Source organism: Malassezia japonica, chromosome 8 (genome assembly GCF_029542785.1).
Source record: "Malassezia japonica chromosome 8, complete sequence".
Lineage (NCBI taxonomy): Eukaryota > Fungi > Basidiomycota > Malasseziomycetes > Malasseziales > Malasseziaceae > Malassezia > Malassezia japonica.
This window is the reverse complement of record NC_083377.1, coordinates 303514-329333: the sequence shown is the minus strand read 5'-3', so window position 1 is coordinate 329333 and position 25820 is coordinate 303514. Positions and strand designations below refer to the sequence as shown.

The window sequence follows — 25820 nt, the reverse complement described above, 5'->3', positions numbered from 1 at the left end:
TCATCTGTGCCCCAATGCCGGAGCCACGTGCGACAGGCACGGCCTACCGACCGGTTTCACAAAATACACCCACAATGAATTGCGCCCGATGGCCCGATCCAATGGGCCGATCGTGGACCACGTGGAAGTTCACGTGCGTCCGGGCTCTCGATCCGTGCGCCATGTTGCATGGGCTGGGCCTGCTCCGGCAGCAGTACACCAAGTACGCCGCGGGAAGTTCGCAGAGTCCGGAGAGTACGATTCAGGTGCTGGCACAGAAACTGTCTGATGCCACCCTCGCGCGCGAAGACCGGCGCGCGGCGCTCCTGTCGCTGCGCGCCTTGACGCGTGACCATGCCGCCGCCGTAGGCGAGCACGCACTCATCCCCCTCCTCCGTTGGATCAAGACCAGGGAGAGCGACGAGGAAATGCTGCGTGCGGCCGTCGAGGCGTGCCTGTCGTTGTGTCAGGTGCCGCAGGGAGATACCAGCGGCGAAGGCCACAAACGCGCCGTGTCAAATATGCACCGCCTGCTCGACGAGCCGGACGCACTGCTTGCGCTCCTTGCGCTGCTCGCACCTGCGCACGCTTTCTATACACGCTTTGCAGCGCTTCAGCTGCTCGCGACGCTCCTCGAGCACCGCCGCGCCGACGTCCAAGAAAAGGTGCTCGCCGCGCCGGGCGGGTGCAGCGCAGTGCTCCAGTGCCTCGAGGCAGCGCCCACGTCGAGCACCGAGATCATCCGCAACGAGGCTTTGCTACTCCTGCCGTCGCTCGCGAGCGGAAGCGCAGATATCCAAAAGATCATTGCGTTCGAAGGCGCTTTCGAGCGGCTTCTCGATATTATCGCCCAGGAAGGGCGCATCGAGGGCGGCGTCGTCGTCCAGGACGCGCTCACTGGCCTCGAGGCACTCTTGGTCGACAATGGCTCGAACCAGAACTACTTCCGCGAGACGCTCTCGATTCCGCTTCTGGCGCCGCTGCTCTTCTTTCCCCCGCCCCTCCCCCCGAGCGCAGACGAGCTGGCAAAGCACGAGTACAGCTCGCTCCGCGACGCTTTCCTCCTCCAGGAATGGGACGAGGAAAAGCTCGCGAACGCGCTCCTCTTGGTGCGCTGCATCCGCCACCTCGTCGACGGCCACGGCGACGACCACCGCGAAAACCAGCGTGCGATGCGCAACAGCGGCCTGACCGAGTGCTTGGTGCAGCTCGTCTTTGCGAGTCTTGCGCCGCCGCTGCTCAAGGCACAGACACTGCACCTCCTCGCCTCGGTCCTGCGCAACTCGCGGCAGAATCAAGACCTGCTCAGCACCTCGGTCGTGACGCCCGTGGCGCTCGTCCGCCGCGAGGACGCCAACGAAGAGATGGGCGAGCCGCCGTTCCAGCTGTCGTGGCAGGCACCGCAGCCCGCGATGCTGTGCCTCATTGCGCTGGCGCTCCGCGGGCCCGGCGCGACCGAGATGGCGTCGCAGGCCATGGCCGTGCGCACCGCCGCGCTCGCCGCTTTTGACGCGCTCGTCGCGCAGAATGTTGACGTGCGCATGACACTTCTCCATGCGCTCGTCGCCGCGCCGGCCCCTGGACAGAACCACGGCAACTCGAACCAGCTCCTGCTCGAGTCGATCGCACACTTGCCGAGCACGTCGCTGGTGTCGTCCACGACGAGCACCAAGTTTGACGCGTCGCAGTACCTCTTTGCGTCGCTCATGCTCAGCAGCCTCTTGCACGGCAGCGACACCACAAAGGAATTTGCACGCCGCATCCACCTCGACCAGAGCGGCCGCTGCGTCGCCTCGGCGACGCTCCAGGCGCCCGAGGGCGACGAGGATCCCCCGACGACGCTCTTGCACCTGATCGTCGGCAACCTCGCCATGGCGATGCGCGAGCTCGGCGAGGCGGTGCGCCGCGAGCGCGCGGCCGCCGCGGACGCCAACACGAGCAGCTCCGAGGACTGGACACGCGTCATTGTCGGCTACCTCGTCCTCCTCTGCCACTGGCTCTGGCAGAGCCCAGAGAGTGTCGCGGACCTTATCAGCGAGAGCGCAAACCTGCAAGTGGTCTTGCAGCCTGTCGCACAATCGAGTGGCGTGGACGTCGTGATCCAGGGCCTCGCGGCGTTTGTGCTCGGCGAGCTGTACGAGTTCAACCCGCTCACCTCGCAAGAGGACGGCGTGTTGACGCGCCAGGCGATGCACCCTATTCTCTACTCGCGCATCGGCCCGGACGCGTTCTCGACGCGCCTCGTGCGCCTCAAGAGCGATCCGCGCTTTGCGACGGTCGGCCCGGACGTCTTTGAGCAGTTTGTCACGCTCGCGGCACAGCCCGGCAAGGACGATACGCCGCAGCTCTACTTTTCGTGGCTCTTTGTCGAGTTCTGGAAGGAGCACTATGCGCGCATGCAAAAAGCGGTCCTCGTCGAGCCGGACACGACGTCTGCGTCGTCCGCCGAGAGCTCCGCCGAGCTGCTCGACGCGCGGCAGCAGATTACCACGCTCACCGCCGAGCTGCACCGCGTCCAAGCGGAAGCGGCCCTGGTCGACGGGCTGCGTGCCGACGCCGCCAAGGCCCAGGCAGAGGCCGCAGAGAGCACGCAGCTCCGTGAGCAGCTCGCGGCCGTGCGCAACGTCCTGGACGAGACCAAAAAGGCACTCGACGAGGCCCACCAACAGCTGCGTGCGCAGACCGGCAGTGCCAAAGAGTCGAACGACGAGCACGCGCAGGCCTCGGAAAAGCTCAGGGCGGAACACGCCGCGGCGACCGAGCGCCTGCGTGCGGAGCTTGGCGCGGATAGCCGGCGCAGGCAAGAGGAACACGCCGCAGAGCTGGAAAAGCTGCGGCAGGAGCTATTCAAAGAGACGCAGCTGCGCGAAGAGCACCAGAACGAGCTCGCGCGTCTGCGGGAGGAGCACGCCAAGGGCGCGGCGCCGGCAGACGACGCGCAACTTGCGCAGGAGAACGAAGACCTGCTTGTCCTTCTCGACGAGCTCTCGACCAAGCACAAGCGCAACAAGGCGCGCATGCGCATGCAGGGCTGGGACGTGAGCGAGGATGAGGACGACGACGACGACGACGAGCTCTAGCGATAGGCAAACGGCAGCGACGTAGGCAGTAACGCTGATTTGCGCCACGCGGGTATGACGAGCTCCTCCTCCTCCTCCTCTTCCGAGGGCATGTCGAGCATCGACAGTGAGCGCGGGGGGGACTCGGCCGCGAGCACATGCTCCATGAGCGAGGGCGCGGACTGCGCAAGGGGATTCGTATGCGCCTTGTCACCCGGCGACGTCGGCTCGGGGAAACGTGACGCGGTCGGGCTGGCGATCGCTTCGGCGCGCGCCAGGGGCGGCGGCGAGGGCGAGACGCTGCCAAAGACATTTTGGGGCACAAGCTGCTTCGGCTTCTCGGGCGTCGCACAGACAAGTGTATGCCCTTCGGCCGCCGCGCCCCACCGGCTCGCCGGCCGCTTGCGCTTATTGGGAGGCGCGGCCGCCGGTGCTGCGCTTACGCTCGTGCTGCGCTTGAGCTGTCGTGGCATCACCACTTCGCGCTGCTTGCGGTCGGCGCGGATCATGGTGCGTTCCTCGGTACGCAGCGTAGGCAGCGGCTCTTTTTTGTCAACGGGCTGCGTGCTCGGCGCAGAAGTCGTGCGCTTTAGGCGGCGGGGGGCAGGCGTAGCGACCGGGCCGGGGCCAAAGCACTTGGTTCGCAGACGGGCACACTCTTTCGGGAGGGTGCTCGAAAAGACCGGCTCCAGGACCGATGCACAGAGCCACTGCGCCTCGTCGCGCTCGTCATTCACAGGGCGAATGTGTGCGGCAGAGCCGTACATGACGCCAGCCGAGGACGTAGGCGCGCACTGCAAGAGGCACAACTGGTCGCCGAGCAGGTCCCAGTACTGTGCGAGCATCGCGATCCTTTGAGAGGGGGCGGGGGAGAGGGAATGTACAGAAGAGTTGGTGTCGTGTAGAACGGCCAGGGAATGTGGTGTGCTGGATACAATGCCAGGCGCTGATTCGGGCTGCACGGCATCCGACGCGCTGTTCGGTGCCTCGCCTGGCGTCGACACCTCCGAGATTGGCGAGTCGGTCGCTGCGCGTGCCGCTTCGTCTTCCGCTCCCTCTGGCCGGTCGCCGGTATTTTTTTGGTCCGCCCGCCCTTTGCGGCTCTTTTTCGTGTCCCATAGAAATGAAAACGGAAGCGCAGGCGCCATGCCCGTCCAGCGCCGTGGTTTGGACGATTTCCGTTTCGCCTTGGGCGCCTCGCCTTCGTGCGCCAAGTGCGGATCGCCATGGCGTTTCCTGGCGAGGAGCCACGCAAGGAGCACGAGCTGCAGCTGGACCCTGTGTCAGAACATCCACGTACTCTCTGCAGTGCATCGCATGTACAAACTGCGCCAGCGCGCTCGGATCCTGTGGCAAGGTACGCGCCAGTGGACCCAAGGTCAGTGCAGCGTGCATCGCCGCCGCCTCGTGGTCATGGGGCACAGACGACTCGCCCCTTTTTTCGTGCATGTCCAAGAGCCTCTCGCGAGCCCACGCAGGGAAGCGCGCGCGGATCTCGGCAGGCGTGCGCACGAGATGCACGAGATGATAGGCGCCGCTCTGTACCGATTCCAGCAGCTCCAGAAACGCCCGCAGCGGCGTGTGCGCCTCTCCGAGCCACAGGCACTGCGAATATACCCGCCTTACCATCTCGTACGCGTCCTCGCCCCGCTCATGGTCGCGCAGTACGCGGGCAGGAGGGCGCAGCTGGACCTCCTCCGGCTCGCCTTCGCGCATGGAAGTGTGGAGGCGCGTCGCCCGATCCCGATGACAGCACGTGGCTACTACTCCACAGGGGACGTGTGGGGCGCTCGTTGCGCCACGATGACGGTCCAGCGCGTAGACTCTGGCGCGCTGGGCGGCACGATGCACAAGTCGGCCGTGATTAATGTCATGCAGCCGATGGGAAGTATGAGTCTGAGCCCATGTACGTCCCCCCACTAATCCAGCGAGCCGCGACGTGGTGCTCGGCGCAAAGATAGGGCTCTTTGTGCTCGACCTCGAGAACCCCTATGCCCTTCCCCAGTTCTTCGCGCACCGCACCGCGTGGGAGGTGGCTGATATCCAGTGGAATCCCCACCATGCACGGCGCGAGTGGGTCGCCAGCACGTCGAACCAGAAGCTCGTGCTATGGAACCTGTCGCGCCCCGAAGCGACCAAGACCCCTGTGCCGTCCGACGTCGTGGTGAGCGGCGTGCCCCGCCGGCGCATCCGCGAGGGAGGTATCGGTGTGTCGCCCCGCATCCCACCCACGCGTCTCGCGCATCAGCGCAGCTCGGTACAGCCTGCGGAGAGCACCTCGAGCGCCGTCGAGCGCCTCTTTGACGCACATACACGTGCGATTACCGATATCAACTGGTCGCCGATCCATCCCGAGATTCTGGCGAGCTGCAGTGTGGACACATGGACCTACCTATGGGACTTGCGCATGGGCGGCCGACGAGGACACAAGCCGGCACAAGGCTACTCTGCGTGGAATGCCAGCATGACGCAAGTCAAGTGGAATCGCGTGTCGCCCCATCGTATCGCCGCTTCGTGCGACAACAAGGTCTTGATCTGGGATGACCGATTCGGTGCGCTGCCCCTGGCCACTGTCGAGGCGCACCACAGCAAGATTTACGGCCTGCAGTGGAGCCCCGAAATGGAGTGTGGCCGCGAGCAATTCATGACGTGCTCGCTCGACGGCACCATCAAGTACTGGGACCTCGGCGCAGAGACGTCGCGTGCCGCAGCGTCGCGGCGCGAGCTTATCACTGTGCCGCTGGCGACAATTGCGACGCCGCAGCCGGTTTGGCGTGCCAAGTACCTCCCGTTTGGCCACGGCGCCATGTCGGTCGCGCAGCGTGGCGACTGCTCGCCGTGCTTATGGGCAGCCGGTACACAGACCGAGCCGGTCCAGCGGTTCGACGGACATACCGATACTGTGCGCGAGTTTCTCTTCCGCACCAAAGGCGGCACCGACGCGTCGCACGACGACCGCGAGTTCCAGCTGCTTACCTGGAGCAAGGACCAGACGCTGCGCATGTGGCCGATCACGGAGGACATGCTGCACTCGGTCGGCCACATCAAAGGCGCGCCGATGCAGGTGAGCGCCACGCCAAGCGGCCCCGAAATTAGCACGCAAGAAGGCATCCAGATCCAGCAGCCGCGGCGCAAGGTGCGGCCCGAGTGGAACATTTCGCCCACCCAGACGTCGTTCGGCAGCAGCAGCAGTGCGTCGCCGCGTCGCGCAGCGAGCGACGTTGCGCGGTCGCTCCCGGATCGCTACTCGATCTCTGGGGGCAATCCGTGCTCGCTGCCCAGCCGCAGTCCGTCCAAAGCGCTGCGCCAGCTGCGGTCCTTGCACGCCTACTCCCCCCCCGCCAATATCCGCCAGGGAAGCACGGATGCGGGGCCGCAGATGCGCTACCAGGACGCAAACGAGATACCCGGCGCCTTTCACGACCCCGTCAACTGGATGACCCGCGTCCAGATCGAGCGCGGCGCCGAAGGAGGCGACGAGGCACCGCCCTCGGCGTCTGTGCCTGCACGCACGCCCAACTACGGCGTGTTGCCCGACGAGATTATGCGCGTCGGCCGCCGCTTTCCGCATATCTTTGAAGCAATCGACGTCGCGCACCGGCGGTGCACGGTACTAGTGAGCGGCCCATGGAGCGAGCAGACGCGCGCGCTGGCCTATCTGCGCGTCGTCTTTACCTTCCCATCCGCATACCCCCACCGCCCGCCGGCGGTCGAAGTGGAAAAGAATCCCACGATCCCATTCCGCACGCGCGCCGAGCTCCAGACGGCGCTTGTGGACGTGGTCGAGGAAAAGAGCGCGGCGCACGCGCCGTGCCTCGAGGCGTGCATCGAGGCGCTGACGATGCACGGCCACGACACTTCGTCGCCAAAGCACGATGCGGCCGAAGAAAAGTCGAATCTGCCGCCGCTCACCGCACAGAACGACGAGGAGAGCGAGTTCTTGCGGTCCTACCAGACGGTCGTCGACGCAGTCGTGCGCCTGACGCTGCGCGCGTCCGACACGGTCGAGTCGGAGCTGCTCGACTCGGACGTCGTGCAGCTCATGAGCACCAATGTGCTGTCGCGTGCGCGGCGGCCGGCGCCCGACGGGGCGTAGCCTGTATGATAGATGCGAGTATCGCTTGGTTACTATCGCTACATTACTACAAAACACCCGGCCTGATCGCCGCGCGCTCGGCGCGCTCCACCTTTTTCACAGGCGACTTGCCCGGCTCGGGCGCAGGGGCGGCGCGCGTGTTGGTGCGGTCCTGGAACGGAAGCGCGCGCTCTTTCGGGCCGTCGAGGCGCGCCTGCAGTGCCTTGTTTTGCGTCGCGAGGCGCTTGTTGTCTTTGAGCGCGTGGAGAATGCGCGTATCCGCCTCTTCGATCTCCTCCGCCTTGGCGCTCAGCTCGAGCTCCAGCTGCGCGATGCGCTCGTGGAGCTCGGCGGCGTGGTCCGGCGCACGCACCGCGCGCATCTCCTTTTCGGCGGCACGCAGCATACGGATCTGCTCGGTATGCCGCCGGCGCGCCTCTTTGAGCGTCTCGACCTCTGCGTCGCGCTCGCGCAGGGTGTGCTCGGTGACAAACGCTTTGGCGGTGCTGGGTTAGCCTTGCAACGTACATTTCCTTGATCTTTTCCTCGGCGTGCACATGCTCCTGTGCCGCATGCTCGGCGCTGCTCTTGTGCATCGACACGAGCGTCTGCAGCTCCTGCACCTCGCTCTGGAGCTGCGCGGTCTGCGCACGCATCGGCTCCGTGACGCGCAGCTGCTCGCGCAGCGCCACCGCCTCGCTCTCTGCGTGCTCGGCACGCTGCTGCAGCGTATCGACATTCGCCTGCACTTCGCGCGTACGTTCGACGTCGCGCTGCAGCTCGCCGAGGCGCCGCTCGGCCTCGTGCAGCCGCTGCGTCTTGGCGTGGAACGCGGCCTCGCGCTCGGCAAAGCGCCGCTCGGCGTCGGCGGCTGCGTCCGCAGCAGACGTGGCGCGCTCTTTCTCGAGCGCAAGGCTGTCCTGCGTCTGCTGGTGCGCAGCCGTGAGGGATGCGATCGCTACGCGGCTGCTCGCGAGCTGTGCGTGCACCTCATCGAGCCCCTCGACGCGGCGCCGCACCGTGGCGAGCACCTTGTCGTTGGCCTGCAAGGCCGCGTGGATCGACTCCAGCTGCGCTTCGAGGTCGGCGACCGACGCACGCTGGGTGTCGAGTGCGCGCGACGTCTCGGCGAGCTGCGCACGCGCGCTGTCGCGCTCGGCACGCACCTCGGCGAGCTCCGTGGCGTGTTTCTTGTGTAGGGTATCCATAGTAGTGAAAAAGGTGCTCTGCGCCTCACTCTGCTCCGCCTCGTGCGCCTTGCGCATATCCTCGAGCGCAAAGACGTGGTCCGTCTGCATTTCCTCGCTGAGCGCGATGTACTCTGCCTCGAGCGCCTTGCGCTCCGACGTGTGCGACGCCTTGGCCGCCACGAGGGCCGTCGCGTGCTCCTCGGCGAGGCTCGCTACGGCCGCCGCGTGCTCGGCGCGCAGCTGTTCGAGCGTTTCGTGGTGCTCTGCACGCAGCCTCTCGACCGTCGCCGTGTGCTCCGCACGGAGCGCCTCGGCGTCCACCGCATGCGCATTGGGTGCCTCGACGCACGTCGCGTCTGGGTCGCCTTGGACTGCATGCAGCGCCTCGACCGCCAGCGCGTAATTAAATCGTTCGTTCTGGAGCGCCGTGTCCTTTGGCACGGCCGCCTGCGCGAGCGCAGCGTCGCGCTGATGCGCGAGGTGATCAAACACCGCCTTGTGCTCTGCGTCGCGGAACGCCAGCAGGTCCGTGCACTCGTCGAGCAGGACCGCCAGCGGCTCGAGCTCGCATGGAATCCCACTCTGCTTGTCTTCCGGCAGGCCCGACAGCTGGGCGTGGATCCCCCCCCGGACGAGCGCCTGTGCCGATGCCGCCCAGTGCATGGCGGAAAGCACGACGCGTGGGACGCGTCGGTCACGTGTGATACCTCCACATTATGTACAGCTACGCGAGGAGCGCCTCGATCACGGCGCGGTAGGCAAAGACGTACTGGCGCACGGTCTGGACCATGGACATGCGCTGCTCGCGCATGATTGAGAGCGCTTCAAAGATGAGGTCGCGCTGCCCGTGCCACGCCTCGTGTGCCTGCTCCGGCGTAGGCCCCGTGCCGGGCATCGAGCGTGTGTTGCGCAAGTAGGAGAGCACCGAGTCGATGGTGATCAGCGCGCCGGTGCGCCCGATGCCGGCGGAGCAGTGTACCACAAATGGGCCCGGCACCTTGTGCGTGAGGCGCGCCTCGTCCGCGAGGCTTGCGAGGGCGAGGAGCTCGTCGGCCGAGTCCGGCACCGAGTGGTCCGGCCAGTCGAGGTACTGCAGCTGGACGATGCGCCGCGGCGAGGCGCCGTCCGAGTGTGAGAGCACGAGGGTGCGGCGCAGCGCAACGGCCTCGCTGCCCTTGTCGTCCAGTCCGAGGTCTGCGCGGCGCAGTGGCTCCTCTTTCTCGACGCGGACACGGAGCCGGTCCGAGGTATAATCCCAGTACATGTGGCACTGCTGTCGCCCCGCCTCAAACTCGCGCGAGAGCATGACGATAATACGGCACTCTTGTTCCCACAGCGCCTCCCAGAATGCCTCAAAGGTCACGGGAAGCGGCGCCTGGGTCGCGAGGTACACGCGGTGCCCGCCGAGGTGGCGCAAGGGGTTGATAAAGGAGGCATTCAGGTAGTTTGAACCCGCGTCTTTGGCATCGATCGGCCGCGCGAGCTTCACGCGCGAGTGCTCAAACGTCCACAGGTTGCGGTAGCGATTGTCCATACCCCGCTCGAGCGCGGCGGTGATGCTCAGCGGAAAGCTGTCGTTGCACACGGGCCGCTCCGTGGGCGACCGTGGGTTCGCGGCGCGCGCCGAGAGCAGCTTGTCGTTGCCGGGCGCGGGTCCCTTGAACGAGTCGTGCGTGTGCCGCGCCATGACGCCGCGCAGCCGCTCCTGCTCGCTCTTTTCCACCTCGAAGAACTGTTGCGCAAGGTGGTCCGCGCGCTCCTTCGACGGCATGTCGAGCAAATTCTGCAGGAAGCGGGGCAGCCGCGCTTTTTGGGTCTCAGTCAGGTCCATCTCGAGGGGGACGACGTCCGTGATGCCGCACGACAGCTCGAGGTTCTGGCGGATGTTGTCAAAGAAGGGGTTCGTCGCCTGCACGGGCGGCGCTGCGGTGCTGTCCACGCCCGAGGTCGTGAGGCGGAACGCGTCGAGCGACAGGCCACGCGGGCGCACAATCTCGGGCTGCGTCGGCGCGGCGCAGTGGCTCAGGTCGACGTCGCCGTGGACGAGGTGCGCGCGTGCGCTTTCTTGCGCCTTGAACGCGGAAAATCCGCCGTGTAGCCAGCGCAGGCGGCCGGGGTACTTTTCCTGGTCAAACTTGCGCAGGAGCCCAACGAGGCACGGGCCACCCCCGCCCGACGTCGAGCGCCCCATGCTCGTGGGGGATATCGCATCGGTGTCCAGCGCGACAATCCACCCCGATGCGCCGTGGCTGCGCCAAACCGAAAAGGCGTCGCGCTCCGCACCCGGGTCGAGCATCTGGGTCTCGAGGCGGTCAATGGTAAATTCCGCACGTTTGAGCAGCGTGCTCGGCGCGCAGAGGTTGACACTGTCGCGGATATGCACCTTAGAAAAGGCAGTCGCAGGGCGGATGTCGACCAGCAGCACAGGGTCCCCGCTGTCGCCTGCCGCGAGCATCGCAGCGAGGTCCGGCGCGGAAATCGACTGGATACGCCCACTCTCCACCGCAGGATCGCTCGGCGGCGGCGCACGCACCTTCTGCGGCACACGCGCCGCACCTGCGAGGGCGCCGCGGGGCAGTGAAGGAGAGGGGAGGCGCCCGCTCGGTGCGTCGGGGCCGCTGGGAATCGAGTGCGAGCGGCCCGGCGCGGGGGGGACAAGCAGCGACGGCGGCGAGGTGTGCAGCGCCCCAGACGTGCCCGGCACTGCCAGCGATGGCGCACCACCGGGCACCCCGAGCGAGCCTCCGCCGGGCACCCCGAGCGACGCTCCGCCGGGCACCCCGAGCGAGGCGCCGGATGTCGGTGGCGCGCCGAGTGACGCCCCTTTTTCTGAGCCCTTATCTATATTTGGCGTACGCGGCAGCCCCGGTGTGCGTGGCAATGTGAGCGGCGTGCGCAGACCGCCGTGCGCACCACTCTGCAGTGATCCGCCGTGCGGCAGCGTGGGCGGCGCGAGCATCGCGGCCCACGGGTGGTCCGCCGGCACGACCGGGTCGGCGCGCTCCGGCGGCGTGGTCGTGCCCTGTGCAGGGGCGAGCGCAAAGTAGTCCGGTGCGCCATCGCCCCCGCCCCCGCCCTTTGGCGGCGGCGCGCTCTTCGGCGATCCGTCGGCCATGCGGTCGCAAGCAACAATCGCGCGGCGTCCGGCCGAGTTTGCATAATTCCCCACAACTTCCTTCTCCCACGAGGAACATGGCGGGGATGCGATGGGCGTGGACGCTGTGTGCGAGTGCCCTGCTCTTTGCCTCATATGCTGCGGCCGTGCGCTCTTCTGGCGTGAACCCTGAGCTGAATGCGGATGCAATTGTGCCGCTGCGCACGCACTCGCTCTTTTCGCCGTACGTCGATTCGAGCCTCCAGAACGAGTTCTGGGACTTTGGCGGGTCGGCGATTGTCGACACGAACCGGTATGTGCGCCTGACGCAAGACCGCTCGGGCGAGCGTGGCTGGCTCTGGTCGCGTCTGCCGATCGAGGCGAACGACTTTGAGATCACCGCCGAGTTCCAGATCAACGGGGAGTCGGTCACGACGCACGGCGACGGCTTTGCGCTGTGGCTCACCTCGACGCGTGCCCACGCCGGACCGGTGTTTGGCAGCCAGGACCACTGGAAGGGACTCGGGATCTTTTTCGACACCTACCCAAACACGCCGCACCGGACCTTTTTTCCGCGTATCTCGATCGTGCAGAACGACGGCGCGATGAGCTACGACGTCGCGCACGACGGCGAGAACCAGGAGATTGAGGCGTGCACCGCGCAGCTGCGCCGCACGCCGGTCGAGACGCGCCTGCGCTTTACCTACGTAAAGGACGTCTACATGGAGCTCGCGATTCAGAACCGCGAGTGGAACAAGTGGACGTCGTGCTTCCGCGTGCCGGCCGTCGACCTAACGCACCCCTACCTGGGCTTCTCGGCGAGCACCGGGGGTGTGACGGACAATCACAACATCATCTCGGTGTGGACCAACTCGCTGGTCTACCACTCGCGCTCGCCGGCAGACCTCGAGCGCGAGCGCCTGCACATCTTTGGCGAGAACTCCGCCCCGAAGAAGAACTGGTGGAGCGCGAGCGAACTGGACGTGACCAAAAAGCGTCGCACGCAGCCATCGGGGCCGTCGTTCGTGACGCGTTTCTTCTTCGGGATCGTGACGCTGATCAAGTACGTGCTGATCCTCGCCGCACTCGGCGCAGGCGGCTACTTTGGATACCAGTACTACAAGGCAAACACCCGGCGTCACACGCGCCGCACGATGGCCTAAGCATACCCGCCTGGGACAAAGACTGTACTGCGGTAGAATTGCAACTCTGCGATGAGATAGATAACGTACCGGCAATCGAGCCACGGATATCGTCGAGTGCGCTGGGTCAGCACGACTACGTACCGGTGCCGCACCGCCTCGTGCGACTGCCACACCTTCTCGGGGCCGTACCAGCGGCGGACGAGCTCCTTGATCGTGCTCACATCGACAATGCGGTAGTGCAGGTGCTCGACCAGCTCGGGCATCTCGTTCACCAAAAAGGTCTTGTCCGCGTGCACCGTGCTCCCGGCCAGGCACGCGGCGCGCACGTCGGGCACGCGGTCGAGCACATAGGCCAGGATCGCCGTGCGCACCGCGGTATGGCTGGGTGCATCGGGCGCAAGGCACGCGTCCGTAAGGCCCGTGGCCTTGTGCGTCGTCGTGCACCACTCGTCCATGCCGCTGAGCACGCCGCGCGGCGTCTGAATCACGTACGTCACCCCGGCGTCGACCGGCACGAGGTCCTTGTCGGTAATGATGCACGCGACCTCGAGCAGGCGCTCTTTGCGCGCATCCAAGCCGGTCATTCTAAATCAGCGCAGCTACCTACTCGCAGTCGATCCACACCAGCGGGCCATCCTCTGCCGAAAGCACGCGCGAGGGCGCCGGCGGAGGGATCGTAGAGGTCATGCAGATCGGGATCGGGTCGGTCCGTGCGCTACATTTGCTCGACGACGTACCCTTGCCGGAGGCGCAGCAGCCGGCCGCACGTACGCAGCCACTCGGACTCGTAGTGGCTCACAGTGACGAGTGCAAGGCGCTGGCGCCACGCAGTGTCGGTCGCTTGCTCGCTTTCGCTCATGCCGGCGAGCCACCACGCGTCGGACGACGGCGCGAGGCCGGCGTCAAGGAACTCGCGTGCGCGCGCGGCCTGGCGCGTGCTCATCCCTTGGAAGGGCTCGTCGAGCACAAGGAATGGGGGGCGGTGCACAATCGCACGAAGCAGCAGGCACAGGGCCTGCGAGCCGTGTGTCAGGGACGCGAACGACGCCTCGGCCAGCGCCTCGACGTTTGCAAACGGCGTGCTCTGCTCGTTCCGCGCAGCGGGCACAAGCACGTCGGCAAACAGAGATAGCAGGGTATACACACGCTCTTTTCGCTCGTCCGTAATCGGGCGCCGCGTAAAGATGCCGTCAAAGCCACTCGCGACCGCCTCGGCGACCGTCAGGCCGCCCGCCTCGAGACTCTTGCGGGGGAAGGCATTGTACAGCTCGGGCGACAGGTGCCCCATGCGTTTCTGCAGCAGGACGTGCGCATTGCTCGGTGCATCGCGCGCCGCACCAAAGAGCGCAAGCTGCGACGCGTCGAGCGCGTACGAGCGTGGATTGTCGCCCAGCAGCAACGAAAGCAGCGTCGTTTTGCCGCTGCCATTGTCGCCGACTAGCACGAGACGCGCGCCGGGGCACAACGTCAGCGAGACGTTCCGCAGGACCGGCTCGCCGCCGTACGCAATCGACACGTCGTGCATCGCGACAAGCGGCGCTTGCGCCGCGTCGCCGACACCGAGGCCCGCCGCGTTGTTCGCGAGCACCAGGTCGTAGCCACCCGGGGCGTAGGCCGTCGGCGGGGGAGCGTCGACCGACGCGACCGGCCCGAGCGCCACGCGCCCTTCGTCGTCGACACGCAAGAGGTGCGTCACAAACGAGGGGATCTCGTCTTGCTCACGCAGCACGAGGCAGATGCGCGGCATGCGCTTCGCGTGCACCTCGGAAAAGAGCGACGCGACTTTGGCGCGCGTCGGGGGGTCGAGGCCAGTAAAAGGCTCGTCAAGCACGACCATTTGCGCACCCGAGATAAGAGCACGAAGGATGCGCGCACGCCGCGTCTGGCCGTTGGACAGCGCCACGACAGGGCGCTGCAGCAGCGTCTCGTCGATGCGCAAGAGGGGCGCAGAGGTGCGGATGCGCTCGAGCGCAGCGTGCGCGGCATTGACCGCCTCCTTCTTCGCCGCCTCGGACGGCCACTTGAGCACGCCAAGGCCAGAGGCCGACTCGGAGCCTGCGGGGGCAAGGGGGTCGGGGCGCATGTGCTGCTGCGCAACCGTGCCTATGTATACGCCGACCGACTCCAACAGACTCTCGAGAAGCGTCACGCGGTCCTCGCCACGGATCGAGCCGTAGCGCGTCGAATAGTCCACAAATTCGCCGCCGGACGAGGTGCGTGTGCCAAACGCGACGTGTGCAATGGCTTGCTGCGGCGCTTCGTCCGCCAGAAATCGGTGCACAGGGGGATGCAGCGAGCTCGCATCGTCCGCATACCGCGCGCGTGCGTCGCCCAGCAGCAGCGCACACAAGGACCGGCGCACTGCACCGCCGGCCTCGCCAGAGGGGCCGACAATCGCCCAGCACTCGTCGCGGCCCTCGTCGCGAATCGTCCACGAGAGGCCGGGGGTGTCGCGCCCAACGACGCTCTGCATCCCAGGAATCGTCACATTGGTAATTTCAAAGAGCGGCGCACGCGTCGCCCGCCGTGCAGACGTATGAAGCCGCGCACCACGCACGGCCAGCAGCCGAAACATCGTCGTGAGTCAGCGCAAGGGCCTCCACCCGAAATTCGGCCATTATGCGAAACTACGGATGCGTTCCTGAAACTTGGCCCATTCGTCGCTCTTGATGCGGTAGGATTCGGTAGCATTGTCCGGGAAGCTGCCGTTGCGCACTGCGTCTGCGAATTGACGAAAGGCGTGGACGCGCAGCGCACCGAGGCTCGTAGGCGCAAACGAGCGCACAAACTTGGGCGGCGCCGGCCACTCGTCTGACTCTGGCACCGAGGCGCTTTGCGGCGCGCTTGCACGCAGCACCGCCGAGACGTGCGCAGGACTCTCGAGGTCGGCAACAATGTCGCTTCCCACGAGAACCTGGCCCGAGGTAAATGGGCCTGCGCCGATCCCAATCGTCGGGATGCGCAGACTCGTGCTAATCGCCTCGCCGAGTTTCGAGGGAATGCACTCCAGGAGAAGCGCAAAGCTGCCCGCCTCTTGGAGTGCATGGGCAGTTTCGTACACTGCGTATGCACTTTCCGCATGCGAGCCCTGGACACGCAGCGAGGCATTGTCGCCGAACCGTTGCGGCTGCAGCCCAATATGAACCATGACGCTCACACCAATCGTGGAGAGTCTCTTGACGAGCGGTATAATCTCCTGGGACCCCTCGATTTTGACGGCCTGCGTGCCGGTTGCGCGAACAACCTGCAAGACATTGCGCGTCGCATCTTCGAGCGACACGGCGCACGAGCCAAACGGCATATCGACAATCATTAGCGGCTCCGGCGGGCACAGCGGGTCCATCTGTAGTTCTGGAGCGCGGATGGCATCGCGTACGGCTTGAGAGTGGTGGATCATTTGTTCGAGCGTTATTTGGCGTGTGGACGCGTGCCCCAGAGCGACGTTTGCGAGCGAGTCGCCCACCAAGCAAATATCAGCGCCTGCAGCGCGCACGGCGAGTGCCGTTGGGTAGTCATAGGCAGTCAAGCACACAATGGGCTTTCGGTGTGTCTTGCATTCGGACAAGTATGCAAACGAGATCGGCTTTGGCGGAGCCACCGTTTGGTCAGGCACGCGCTGTGGCGTTGCCCATGCACTCGTCTGCACTGCACTTGTGCTCAGTGATGCTCTTGCCAGGCGTGGCACCCGCCATCGCCCTGCGATCCGTATCCCCGCACAGCTCCGCAGCATGACTCAAAAAAAGGGCGTGCGTTGTGTGACACGTGGCAAAAAAAAACAGTTTGAACCCTCACGAGGCCTGAGCGCGCTTTCAAGCTAGGTGCTCCCTGCGTGCCGAGAACCCTACGAATACGTGCGACTGAGGTCGGTAGAGTGGAGTGCTCGGCAGAACCGACTGATCCTACAGACCGCAAGCGGCCCTTTACCCTCTCCCATTTACAGCCAGGATAGGCATGCTGTGAAGCACGTCCATGCGCTGGCCCACCTCAATCATCCATAGGAACGGTGAACATTGCGTGGGGCGCGCCACAGGAGGGTTCATTCCTTCGTTGCACCCATGACAGGTACGTAGTAAAGGGCGTCGTGCACGCCATAGATTACGATTTTCAGCGCGAATCACACTTACAAAATCGATGGCCGTTTCTCCACAGCCTCCACACTCCACCGGCATGGACGCTAAGGCGCCGGAAACGCCGGAGAGCGCACGGGCATTGGCGGCGCGCGCAGTCCAGCGCGAGCTCCAGGGGGCATATGAATGTGCACTAGAGGGGTATACAAGGGCGACGCAGCTCTTTCTGTCTTTTGCGCGCACGAGCCATGGCGCGTCAAGCAGCGCTGCGGACGACCACAAACGCATGGCATCACGCCTCTTGTCGCGTGCCGAGCGCATCAAAGCTGCATTGCACCATCCGCTGGGTGCGCGGATTGCGATGGAGGCCAAGGGGAATAACTCGTGGGCGCCATGGCCACAGACCGTGCCAAAAGAGGCCGAGTCAGCACGTCCACCGCTCTCGGAATTGCAGCTGCAGCACGGCGCAGAGTACCGGCCATGCTCTTTGCCTGTCTACAACGCATCCCGCACTGTGCGCGGGGGCGATATCCGCCAAGGCTCCGCGACCGACTGCTCGTTTGTCGCGGCACTCGAGGTGGCGGCCGAGCACGATGCACGGTGGGGAACGGGCCTCGCGCACGGTGCACTCTACCCGAAACAGGAGCAAGTTCCTACGGAAAGCCACAACAATATATACCATGTAAAGTTGTTTGTCGACGGCATTGACCGTTGTGTTATTGTGGACAATGCGCTGCCAATGGATACCAACGGCAACCTCGTCTGCGTTTCTACATGCCACTCGCCGGTAATGTGGCCCGCGCTCTTGGAAAAGGCGTTTCTCCAAGCGCACGACTCTGGCTACGATTTCCACGGCTCGGATGCTGCCGCAGACCTGTACATGCTCACCGGCTGGATTCCCGAGCACATTCCGCTTCAAGACGAACAATTCCAGAGGGAAAAGACCTGGACGCGGCTGTACCGCGCCTGGTCGCAAGGGGCGTGCATGCTGTCGGCCGGCACCGGCACTACCGTGGATCCGGCGACGTCGAGTGTCTTGCATGCTCTTATCCCCTCGCACTGCTACGCGATTCTGAGTCTGCGGGAGGACCACGGCGAACGGCTCATGACGCTCGTCAACCCGTGGAAGGTTCAACACGACTCGCCAAACGCCCTATTTCCCGCTGCGCAGGACACGCCGGCAGTGCTCGAGTGCCGCTGGGAAGAGTTCTGCTCGGTGTTTGACGCACTGGGCGTAAATTGGGACACGGCCTCGTATCCATATACCAAGACACACCATGCCTCGTGGGACTGGAACGCGGACGCCGGCGTGCTCCCCGACCATGTGGAATCCGCACTGAGCGATCAGTACCAACTGGAACTCGGGCCCAGGAGTGACGACGTGCTTGTCCACCTCGAGCGGCACCGCATGAGCCGCGACGTGCCCGAGTACATTGCGCTGCACGCCTTTCTCAACAGCGCACGGGCCAGGCTCGCGCATGTCGAGCACGGTGGGGAGATGGGCGTGTATGTCGATGGGCGCCACACCCTGCTGCGCCTCCCACCGAGCGCAGAGGCGTCGCGGTACACGCTCGCCGTGTCGCGACACGGCACGGCCACGCGCCCGTTTCCGCTGTACTCGTTGCGCGTCTACTCGCGCGTAGCGCTGGACGTGCACACGCTGCCGACCATGCTTGCTTCGCGCAAAGTGATCGAAGGAGTATGGCGCGGCCGGTCGGCCGGCGGCAACATGATGTACGGCCACTTTCGGCACAATCCACAGTACCGCGTGCGTGTGCACGACGTCCCCGGCTCGCTCCCCCGGCTCGTCGCGCGGCTCACGACGCGGGCGCAGGTGCCGGTGCAGGTCGCGCTCGTGCGTACGCACGAACGCGTCGTGCACCTCGGCGCGCCGACGCTCGTCGCAAGCAGCGGCGCCTATACCCGCGGCCTGGCGCTGTGTGACGTGCAGGCCGTGCAGCCCGGCGAGTACATTGTCGTTGTCTCTACCTTTGATCCGATCCACGCCGAATTCGCGCTCGCGATCGAGAGCAGTGCGCGGATGGAAGTCGAGTCGGTGCCCGTCGAGGGCGCCGGGATGTACCACCGCAGCGGCGTGAGCGACTCGGGGTGCTCTACCCTGGCACTGGAGCGTGCCACGAGCGTGCAGCTCTGTGCGTCGTGCGACGGCGGCGGCGTGCAGCTTGCTGTGTGTGGCCGCGACGGGATGCCCCTGTCCTCGGCATCGTCCGACCCACCGGCCGCGACGTGTGCGACGCTGTCTATCCGCATGCTCCCGCCCGGAGACTACCTGCTGCGTACCGACCCCCCGGACCGCCGGACGGTCGTCGATGTATATAGTGCACAGCCCGTGGCGCTGCAGGCCGCTCCCTAGTGAAAACATTGCATCCCTTCTACTGAATCTCCACCGACCAGTCCTGCGCAATGAGCATGCGCGGGTCGCGGATCACGAGCTCCGACGCACGCATCTCGCTGCTGTCCGTCGCCGAGCGTGCGACCTTGGCCGCCGCGCGCCACGTAAAGGACAGCGTCTCGGTGCGTCCGTCGGCGGCGTGCGCGACGATCGTCCGTGGCTCCTGCTCGAGGCCCAGGATCACGATGCGCTCGACGCGCACCGACTGGATTTCTTGCACAAACGGATTGTGTGCGGTCTGCAGCGCCGTCGCGTCGCTGTTCGGGATCTTGGCGTCCTTGCCGGTGAGCGCGGAAGCACGCAGGCGGTGCACGCCCTTCTCCTGCGCCAGCACAAAGTGGCGCGCGATGAACGCGTTCTGGTCGCGGTAGGCAAACGTCTGGCCGTCGTCCATGTACAGCTCGCCCTCGGCGCGCGTGCCTTGGCGGTTGCGCGAGAGCGCAATGTACAGGGTAAAAGGGTCGCGGCGCTGCAGCTCTGCCGCGCGGCGGTTTCGCTCGCGCACCGGCAAAATCGACCCGCCGCGGATCAGCAGCGGCACCTCGTTGGTGAGCGGGGCGGGGACGGTGACGCGGCGGCCGCTCTGTGCGCCGCGGTACTCGTGCTGGGTAAAGTAGTGGTAGTACATCTGGTCCTCGGCGAGGTACATTTCGACGCGGTCCACGCCCTGGGTCACTGGGGGCTTGACAAGAAGGCCCGAGTCGCCGAGGTAGAACTGGTCGCCGACCGCGAACCCGTTCTCATCGTGGGGGAAGAGGAGGTGCTGCGTCTTGAGCACCGGCTGGCCCGCGACGTTGCTCTGCCAAAAGGCTGTGTACCAGACCGGGAGGAGCTGGTAGCGCAGCTGAAGCAGGCCGCGCATCGCCTTGCGTGGCTCGCCGTCGTAGAGGTACGGCTCGCGGCGCTTGGTGTCGATGTGGGCGTGCGCGCGGAAGAACGGCTCAAAGATCCCGGCCTGGTACCAGCGCACAAGCAGCTCCTCGTCGGGGTTGCCAAAGAAGCCACCAATGTCTGCGCCGCAGAAGCTCATTCCGCCCAGGCCGTTCTGGAGGATCATGGGCACGGATCCGGCAAAGTGTTCCCATGTGCCCATGTTGTCTCCGGTCCAGATCGCGCCGAAGCGCTGCGAGCCGAGCCACCACGCGCGGCTCAGGACGAACGGCCGGCGCTCGACGCCCGACAGGCCGTGCTTGTCCTTGGTCCCGAGCTCGCGGCGCGTGAGGCCGATCGACGTGAGGTTCTGGTAGATGAGGCCGTTGATGTTGTGCAAGTCGCGGTTCTCCCAGTTGCCGTGGTGGATGACGTCCTTGGGCGACGTCACTTCCGGGCCCGAAAAGATGGCCGGCTCCGACATGTCGTTCCACACAAAGAGGTTGCGCGCGTTGCCCTCGAGCTTGCCCTTGGGCAGGAGGAACTGGCTGATCCACCACTCCCACACCTTGGGGTTGAACACGTCGATCCAGCTCGACTGGCCCGGCCAGCACTCGCCTTCGTAGTCCGTCTTGCCGTCGGCGTTCTTGACGAGCAGGTCGCCCTTCTTCGCCTCGTCGTACAGGTAGTACTCCGAGGTCGTTTTCAGGTGGGGGTCGATGATGATGACGAGCTTGCGGCCGCGCTCGTCGAGTGCCTCGACCATGCCCAGAGGATCGATAAACGAGCGCTTGTCCCACACGCCGTACATGCGGGTCTTGCTGTACTCGACGTCGAGCCAGATGACGTCCATCGGCATATCCGCCTCGTCAAATTGCACGCTCACGTCCTTCACGTCGTCGTCAGACAGATAGTTCCAGCGGCACTGGTGGTAGCCGATCGCAAAGTACTGCGGCAGCGCCGTACGGCCGACCAGCGACGTGAAGCGCTCCATGTTCACCTCCGCGGACGGGCCGAGGAACACAAAGAGGTCGAGCACGCCCGCCTCGGAGAAAAAGTGCGCGTGCGACGAGAGGTCCGACGTGCCGCCCTTGACCAGCGTCTCGTCGAGCGACGAGCGCTCGCTTGCGCGGCCTTTCAGCACCGCGGGGCCGGGGCGGCGCTTGGTCTTGTGCAGGTCGACCCACGTCTCGGCGGCATTGAGCCACAGCACGCTCACGCCGCTGCCTTTGCTCTGGGCGTGCAGGATCGGGGCGTTGCCGTACAGCGCCATGGGCGAGTCGTACTCGTACTCGAACACGTCCGTGTTCATCAGGCGGTAGGGGTCCGTGAAGCGACCCGCCTCTTCCTCCTCGCCCGCAGGCGGCGCGCGCGTCGAGCGGAGCGACAGGGGCGAGGCGTGCTCGGGCAGGCCAAACAGCGTGCCGTAGCCTGGGAAGGACACGTCGAGGCCGAGACCCTCGGGCCCCTTGGGCTTCGAGTCCTTGGTGCCGCTCCACGACTCTTCCCACTCGCCATGGTCCTCCTTCTCGAACCCGGCCCAGTGCTCGATCGTCTCGCGCGACGGCTTGGAGCGGCGTCCGTGGCGCGTAGCGAGGTCGGCAGCCCGCTTCTGGAAGACGAGCGACGACTTGGCATCTTCGGGCTCCTCTGGGCTCGGGAAAACCTCGGGCTTCGGGCGGAAGTGCTCCATGTGCAGGAGCGAGCGGTCGTTGAGGATCATTTGGACAATGCCGTCGCGCACGAACTGTACACGGAGCGGCTCGTGCTCGAGGATCATTTCGTTCTGGGCCGTGCCCCACTGCACGGTCGTCTTTTGTGTGTCGCTGCTGTACTCCATCGCGATATTCGACGCAGGCTCCGGCATCTGGGCGATGGCCCACACCGGCGCCTCGTTGTAGCGGCGGAGATTGTTGTACCGCTCTCCTCCCTGGTCCATCTGCACGCGCGCCGTACCGTCCTCAAAGAACGAAAAGACCATATCAAATCGAATGTCGGGGTGCAGCGCGCTGCTCACGTCGAGGCGCAGCTGGTGGCCGTCCATCTCGCCGCCGCTCGGCACCGAGTAGGGCGAGACGACGCCCGTCGTTTCCGCGTGCTCAGCGATCCGGCGGAATCGGCGGCAGAGCGACGTGTCCTCGCACTTCTTAAAGTCACCAGGACGCACTGCTGCGACCAGCGCCCAGGCACTGGCCACAGCTCCGAACGTCAACACACTCCGCATGGCGGCGCTCGGCAGGCCCGAACGTGCTTAGCTAATCTTTATAGCTTTCTGTTTGCGACGATGGCCGAGAGCATGCAGTGGGCGTGTAGGTACCTTTTGCTGATGAAGATCGCGCGCAGAAGCGCCTCGGAGTGCATGCGGGCGTGCCCGAGTTCCCGGCACTGAGCGGGTTCGACGGAAACCATGTGGGCGCGCGCATGCTGCAGTACAGTCCCAACGGAAAGTACCTCGCGGTGGCTCTCGAAGAAAGCATCGCGATCTACGAGGTGGGCGACGCGCAGGTGAGCCTGCGCCACCAGCTTCCGGTCGCCAAGGGGATTGAGCTGTCGTTTTCGCCCAAGGGCACCTACCTCTCGACGTGGGAGCGCCCGGCAAAAACCGAGCACGAAAACGGCGCAAGCTGGAGCAAGAACCTGCGCGTATGGGAGACGAGCACCGGCGCGCCCCTGGCCGAGTTTGAGCGCCGCCAGCTCGAGGGGTGCTTCTTCCAATTCAACGAAACGGAGACGCACTGCGTCCGCCAGGCCGGCAGCGAGCTGCAGGTGTACGAGCCAAGCAAGCTCGCCCAGGGGCCGGTCGGCCGCTTGCGCCTGGAGAACATTGGCACCTTCCAGCTGGGGCCGGGGCCGCAGCCCTCGGTCGCGGTCTTCTTCCCCGAGAAAAAGGGCGCGCCGGCCTTTGTCAAGGTGTACGCCTTGTCGGCGCTGCTGACTCCGACGCCGGCGCACGTCGCCCAAAAGTCCTTCTTCAAGGCGGACAAGGTGACGTTCAAGTGGAACGCCGCAGGCACCTCGCTTCTGCTCATGACCGCGACGGACCACGACCAGACCGGCAAGTCGTACTATGGCGAGACGAACCTGTACATGCTCTCGGCGCGGGGCGACTTTGACTGCCGCGTGAGCCTCGACAAGGAGGGCCCGATCCACGACTTTGCGTGGAACCCCAACTCGCGCGAGTTTGTCGTGATCTACGGCTACATGCCCGCCAAGGCGGTCATCTTTTCGTACCGCGTCAACATCATCGCCGAACTCGGAACGCAGCCGCGCAACTTTATCGCATTCAACCCGCAGGGACGTCTGTTCTGCATGGCCGGCTTTGGCAACCTCGCGGGCACGGTGGATATCTGGGACCGCGAGAACCTCAAGAACGGCAAGCTGTTTACGCTCGACGCGAGCAACTCGACGGTGCTCGAGTGGTCGCCGGACGGCCAGTACATCCTCACCGGCACCCTGTCGCCCCGGCTGCGCGTGGAGAACGGCGTGAAGATCTGGCACTGCTCGGGCCAGCTCGTGCATGTGTATATGGTCGACGAGACCTACCAGGTGTCGCTGCGCCCGTCGGGCGAGGCACCGCCGCCGTTCCCCAAGGACATCCCCCCTGCGCCGCAGGCAAGCGCCGCGGCCGCGGAGGTCGTCGCGAAAAAGACCACGACCGCGCGGCCCACGGGCGCATACCGCCCTCCTGGCGCACGGAGCTCGGGCGCGTCCACGTCCGACTACCTCCGCCGGGGTGAGGACCTCGGCCCGGCGCCCGCGCCGGCCCAGCAAAAGTACACGGCCCCGGCAGGCCGCGGCAAGAAGAAGGTGCCGGGCGCGCCGCCGGGCGCTGCGCCGCCGGCGCCCAAGGCCGCACCAAAGTCGGCGATGGGCGCCGCAGACGTCGGCGCGAACAACAGCGAGGCGGGCAGCACCGAAAAGCGCCTGCGCAACCTGTCCAAGAAGCTCAAGGCGATCGAGCAGCTCAAGGACCGCCGCGACAAGGGCGAGGTGCTCGAGCAGACGCAGCTGCAAAAGATCGAGTCGGAGGGCGAGATCCGGACGGAGCTGCGGTCGCTGGGTGGTTAAATGTACGGCAGTAGATAGGGCTAGTTCTGTGTAGCTAGAGATGAAAAGCGGACTGCCAAAGGAGCGGCGCGCTTGCCCTCGAGAAGCGCGCGGGATTTGCTCGGCCACGCCGCTCGTTGCTCGCCGCAGACTCCTTGTCCACGTCCAGTCCCTCTTCCTCCTACCTCGCTATTAACGCACCGAGTACAGCTGGACAAGGCGCGACTGCACACGCTTTTCGCCCGGCCGAGGCGGGTCGTCGACGTCGTAGTGAATCTCGACGTCGAGCTCGCGTGCATTGCTCTCCGAAGCGTGCACGCGGATCTCGCCCGTGATCCTGGTCCCCTGTACAGCATCGATCGGCGTCTTGAGCAGGAACACGGTCTGCTTCCAGTGCGTCTGCTTGCCGAACGGCGACGTGGTAAACGAGACCGTCTCGCCCTTGCCGCCCTCGGCACCGGTCACCTCGTTGCCGTGCAGGTGGAGCGCGTGCACCTCGCTCGGCTGCACCGGTGCGACGGTGCACGGCGGCAGGTCCTGCGGGGCAACGCCCGGCGTCGGCGCGAACCACGTATCGAACCACGACACAAAGCCGTACACCGGGCACGCCTCGGAGCACTCGAGCTCGAACGACGACACAAACTCGGGCTGCTTCACGGCAAGCTCCTCGAGCGGCAGGTCGCAGATGTTGGCCGCGCTGCTCACGATCGCATTCTCCTCGACCTCCTCTGTCGCGGCCTCGTTCATCAGGCCCTGGGTCATGCTCGGCATCGCAAAGCCGTACACATTCTCCCAGAAACGGAAACGCTCGCGCAGCACGCCGCTGCCGCGGTCCGTCGCGGCGGCCAGCAGCATGCGGCAGTGCGACGGAGCGAGCGTGCCGCCCTTGCGCAGGTAGCGGTCGCGCGCATAGAGCACCGACGGGAGCATCGACTCGTACAGCAAAAAGTAGCCCATCCACTCGCTCACGAGAAAGTCGACCTGGCCGACGTATGCATTGAGCTGCGCGTCGAGCTCCTCAATCTTGCCGCGGTGCACGCGCACGACGTGCTGGAAGCCGTTCTTGGCAATGTTGGCCTCGGCGCGCGTCGCAACCTCGCTCGCGTCGATCGCAAGCACCTGCTTCGCACCCGCGCGCGCACAGAACAGCGAGAGGATACCGGAGCCGCAGCCCACGTCCATCACCGTCTTGCCGCGCAGGAGGTGCGCATTCTCCGGCGAGAGAATAAACTTGGCGTACGAGAGCGTGCGCACGCTGTCCGCAATCATCGTCTGGTGGATATCGTGGCCCGCATAGCTGTCAAAGTAGTGCGCGTCGACACCGGTCGGCTGCGTGGGCTTGACAAACGTCGACTGGGCGTCCTCGTTGCTGATGCCGACACGCTCGGCGTACTGCAGGCGCAGCTCGTGGTACGCGTCGCGCAGGAGCGCAAGCTCGGTTGCAGCATCCATGTCGGGGCTTTCGTCAAAGTCGACCTGCAGCAGTCCGTCGTCTTCGTAGCCTTCGACCGGCTGCAGCTCGGCATCGTCGCTCAGGAAAGCCTCCTGGCCGGTGAGCGCGGACACGTCCTTGGGCGCAAGGCGCGCACGGCGCACATGGTTGATGAGGCGGATGACCTGCAGCGCATCGAGGCCGAGGCGGCTCACGAGCGCGCGCACGTCGCAGCCGTCGGCCTTGGCCTGCGCGAGCGCCGCGTCGGGGTTGGGGTAGACGGTCGTGTCGCTGACAAACAGCGCCTTGGTGGGCTGGTCGTCTTCACGCCAGCCTTCAAAGTCGTCGTCCTCCTCATCCTCCTCCTCATCCATCACAAACTCGGCCGCGGGCGGCGGCGCATGCGCCCCGGCCGTCTCCCTGTCCACTTGGTAGGCCATCGTTAACAA

The 25820-nt window shown here is 65.6% G+C and overlaps 12 protein-coding genes across 12 annotated transcripts; 5 read left to right on the top strand and 7 right to left on the bottom strand.

Annotated features, from left to right (window-relative positions):
* Positions 1 to 161: 161 nt before the first annotated feature.
* On the top strand, positions 162 to 3059 carry USO1 (type I protein arginine methyltransferase; the record flags this gene model as incomplete). The annotated part of the gene is made up of 1 exon (XM_060267914.1): positions 162 to 3059. The coding sequence occupies one exon, from the start codon at positions 162 to 164 to the stop codon at positions 3057 to 3059; it is 2898 nt and encodes a 965-aa protein (XP_060123897.1).
* Positions 3060 to 3248: 189 nt separating this feature from the next.
* MJAP1_003990 (uncharacterized protein) lies at positions 3249 to 4754 on the bottom strand (the record flags this gene model as incomplete). The annotated part of the gene is made up of 4 exons (XM_060267913.1): positions 3249 to 3290; positions 3350 to 3871; positions 3974 to 4316; positions 4339 to 4754. The coding sequence occupies 4 exons, from the start codon at positions 4752 to 4754 to the stop codon at positions 3249 to 3251; spliced, it is 1323 nt and encodes a 440-aa protein (XP_060123896.1).
* An 87-nt stretch (positions 4755 to 4841) lies between these two features.
* On the top strand, positions 4842 to 7134 carry MJAP1_003989 (uncharacterized protein; the record flags this gene model as incomplete). Its single annotated transcript, XM_060267912.1, has 2 exons — positions 4842 to 4944; positions 4967 to 7134. 2 exons carry the CDS (start codon positions 4842 to 4844, stop codon positions 7132 to 7134), a joined length of 2271 nt encoding a protein of 756 aa, XP_060123895.1.
* A 46-nt stretch (positions 7135 to 7180) lies between these two features.
* Positions 7181 to 8966, bottom strand: MJAP1_003988 (uncharacterized protein; the record flags this gene model as incomplete). Its single annotated transcript, XM_060267911.1, has 2 exons — positions 7181 to 7619; positions 7642 to 8966. The coding sequence occupies 2 exons, from the start codon at positions 8964 to 8966 to the stop codon at positions 7181 to 7183; spliced, it is 1764 nt and encodes a 587-aa protein (XP_060123894.1).
* Positions 8967 to 9027: 61 nt separating this feature from the next.
* MJAP1_003987 (protein-tyrosine-phosphatase) lies at positions 9028 to 11418 on the bottom strand (the record flags this gene model as incomplete). Its single annotated transcript, XM_060267910.1, has 1 exon — positions 9028 to 11418. The coding sequence occupies one exon, from the start codon at positions 11416 to 11418 to the stop codon at positions 9028 to 9030; it is 2391 nt and encodes a 796-aa protein (XP_060123893.1).
* Positions 11419 to 11495: 77 nt separating this feature from the next.
* Positions 11496 to 12560, top strand: MJAP1_003986 (uncharacterized protein; the record flags this gene model as incomplete). The annotated part of the gene is made up of 1 exon (XM_060267909.1): positions 11496 to 12560. The coding sequence occupies one exon, from the start codon at positions 11496 to 11498 to the stop codon at positions 12558 to 12560; it is 1065 nt and encodes a 354-aa protein (XP_060123892.1).
* Positions 12561 to 12666: 106 nt separating this feature from the next.
* MJAP1_003985 (uncharacterized protein) lies at positions 12667 to 15117 on the bottom strand (the record flags this gene model as incomplete). Its single annotated transcript, XM_060267908.1, has 4 exons — positions 12667 to 12675; positions 12764 to 13127; positions 13150 to 13257; positions 13280 to 15117. The coding sequence occupies 4 exons, from the start codon at positions 15115 to 15117 to the stop codon at positions 12667 to 12669; spliced, it is 2319 nt and encodes a 772-aa protein (XP_060123891.1).
* A 42-nt stretch (positions 15118 to 15159) lies between these two features.
* On the bottom strand, positions 15160 to 15885 carry ECM31 (3-methyl-2-oxobutanoate hydroxymethyltransferase; the record flags this gene model as incomplete). Its single annotated transcript, XM_060267907.1, has 1 exon — positions 15160 to 15885. The coding sequence occupies one exon, from the start codon at positions 15883 to 15885 to the stop codon at positions 15160 to 15162; it is 726 nt and encodes a 241-aa protein (XP_060123890.1).
* Positions 15886 to 16709: 824 nt separating this feature from the next.
* Positions 16710 to 18983, top strand: RIM13 (cysteine protease; the record flags this gene model as incomplete). The annotated part of the gene is made up of 1 exon (XM_060267906.1): positions 16710 to 18983. The coding sequence occupies one exon, from the start codon at positions 16710 to 16712 to the stop codon at positions 18981 to 18983; it is 2274 nt and encodes a 757-aa protein (XP_060123889.1).
* A 19-nt stretch (positions 18984 to 19002) lies between these two features.
* Positions 19003 to 22116, bottom strand: ROT2 (glucan 1,3-alpha-glucosidase; the record flags this gene model as incomplete). Its single annotated transcript, XM_060267905.1, has 1 exon — positions 19003 to 22116. One exon carries the CDS (start codon positions 22114 to 22116, stop codon positions 19003 to 19005), a length of 3114 nt encoding a protein of 1037 aa, XP_060123888.1.
* Positions 22117 to 22176: 60 nt separating this feature from the next.
* On the top strand, positions 22177 to 23960 carry MJAP1_003981 (uncharacterized protein; the record flags this gene model as incomplete). Its single annotated transcript, XM_060267904.1, has 2 exons — positions 22177 to 22201; positions 22225 to 23960. The coding sequence occupies 2 exons, from the start codon at positions 22177 to 22179 to the stop codon at positions 23958 to 23960; spliced, it is 1761 nt and encodes a 586-aa protein (XP_060123887.1).
* Positions 23961 to 24131: 171 nt separating this feature from the next.
* On the bottom strand, positions 24132 to 25811 carry MJAP1_003980 (type I protein arginine methyltransferase; the record flags this gene model as incomplete). Its single annotated transcript, XM_060267903.1, has 1 exon — positions 24132 to 25811. One exon carries the CDS (start codon positions 25809 to 25811, stop codon positions 24132 to 24134), a length of 1680 nt encoding a protein of 559 aa, XP_060123886.1.
* Between the last annotated feature and the right edge of the window lie 9 nt (positions 25812 to 25820).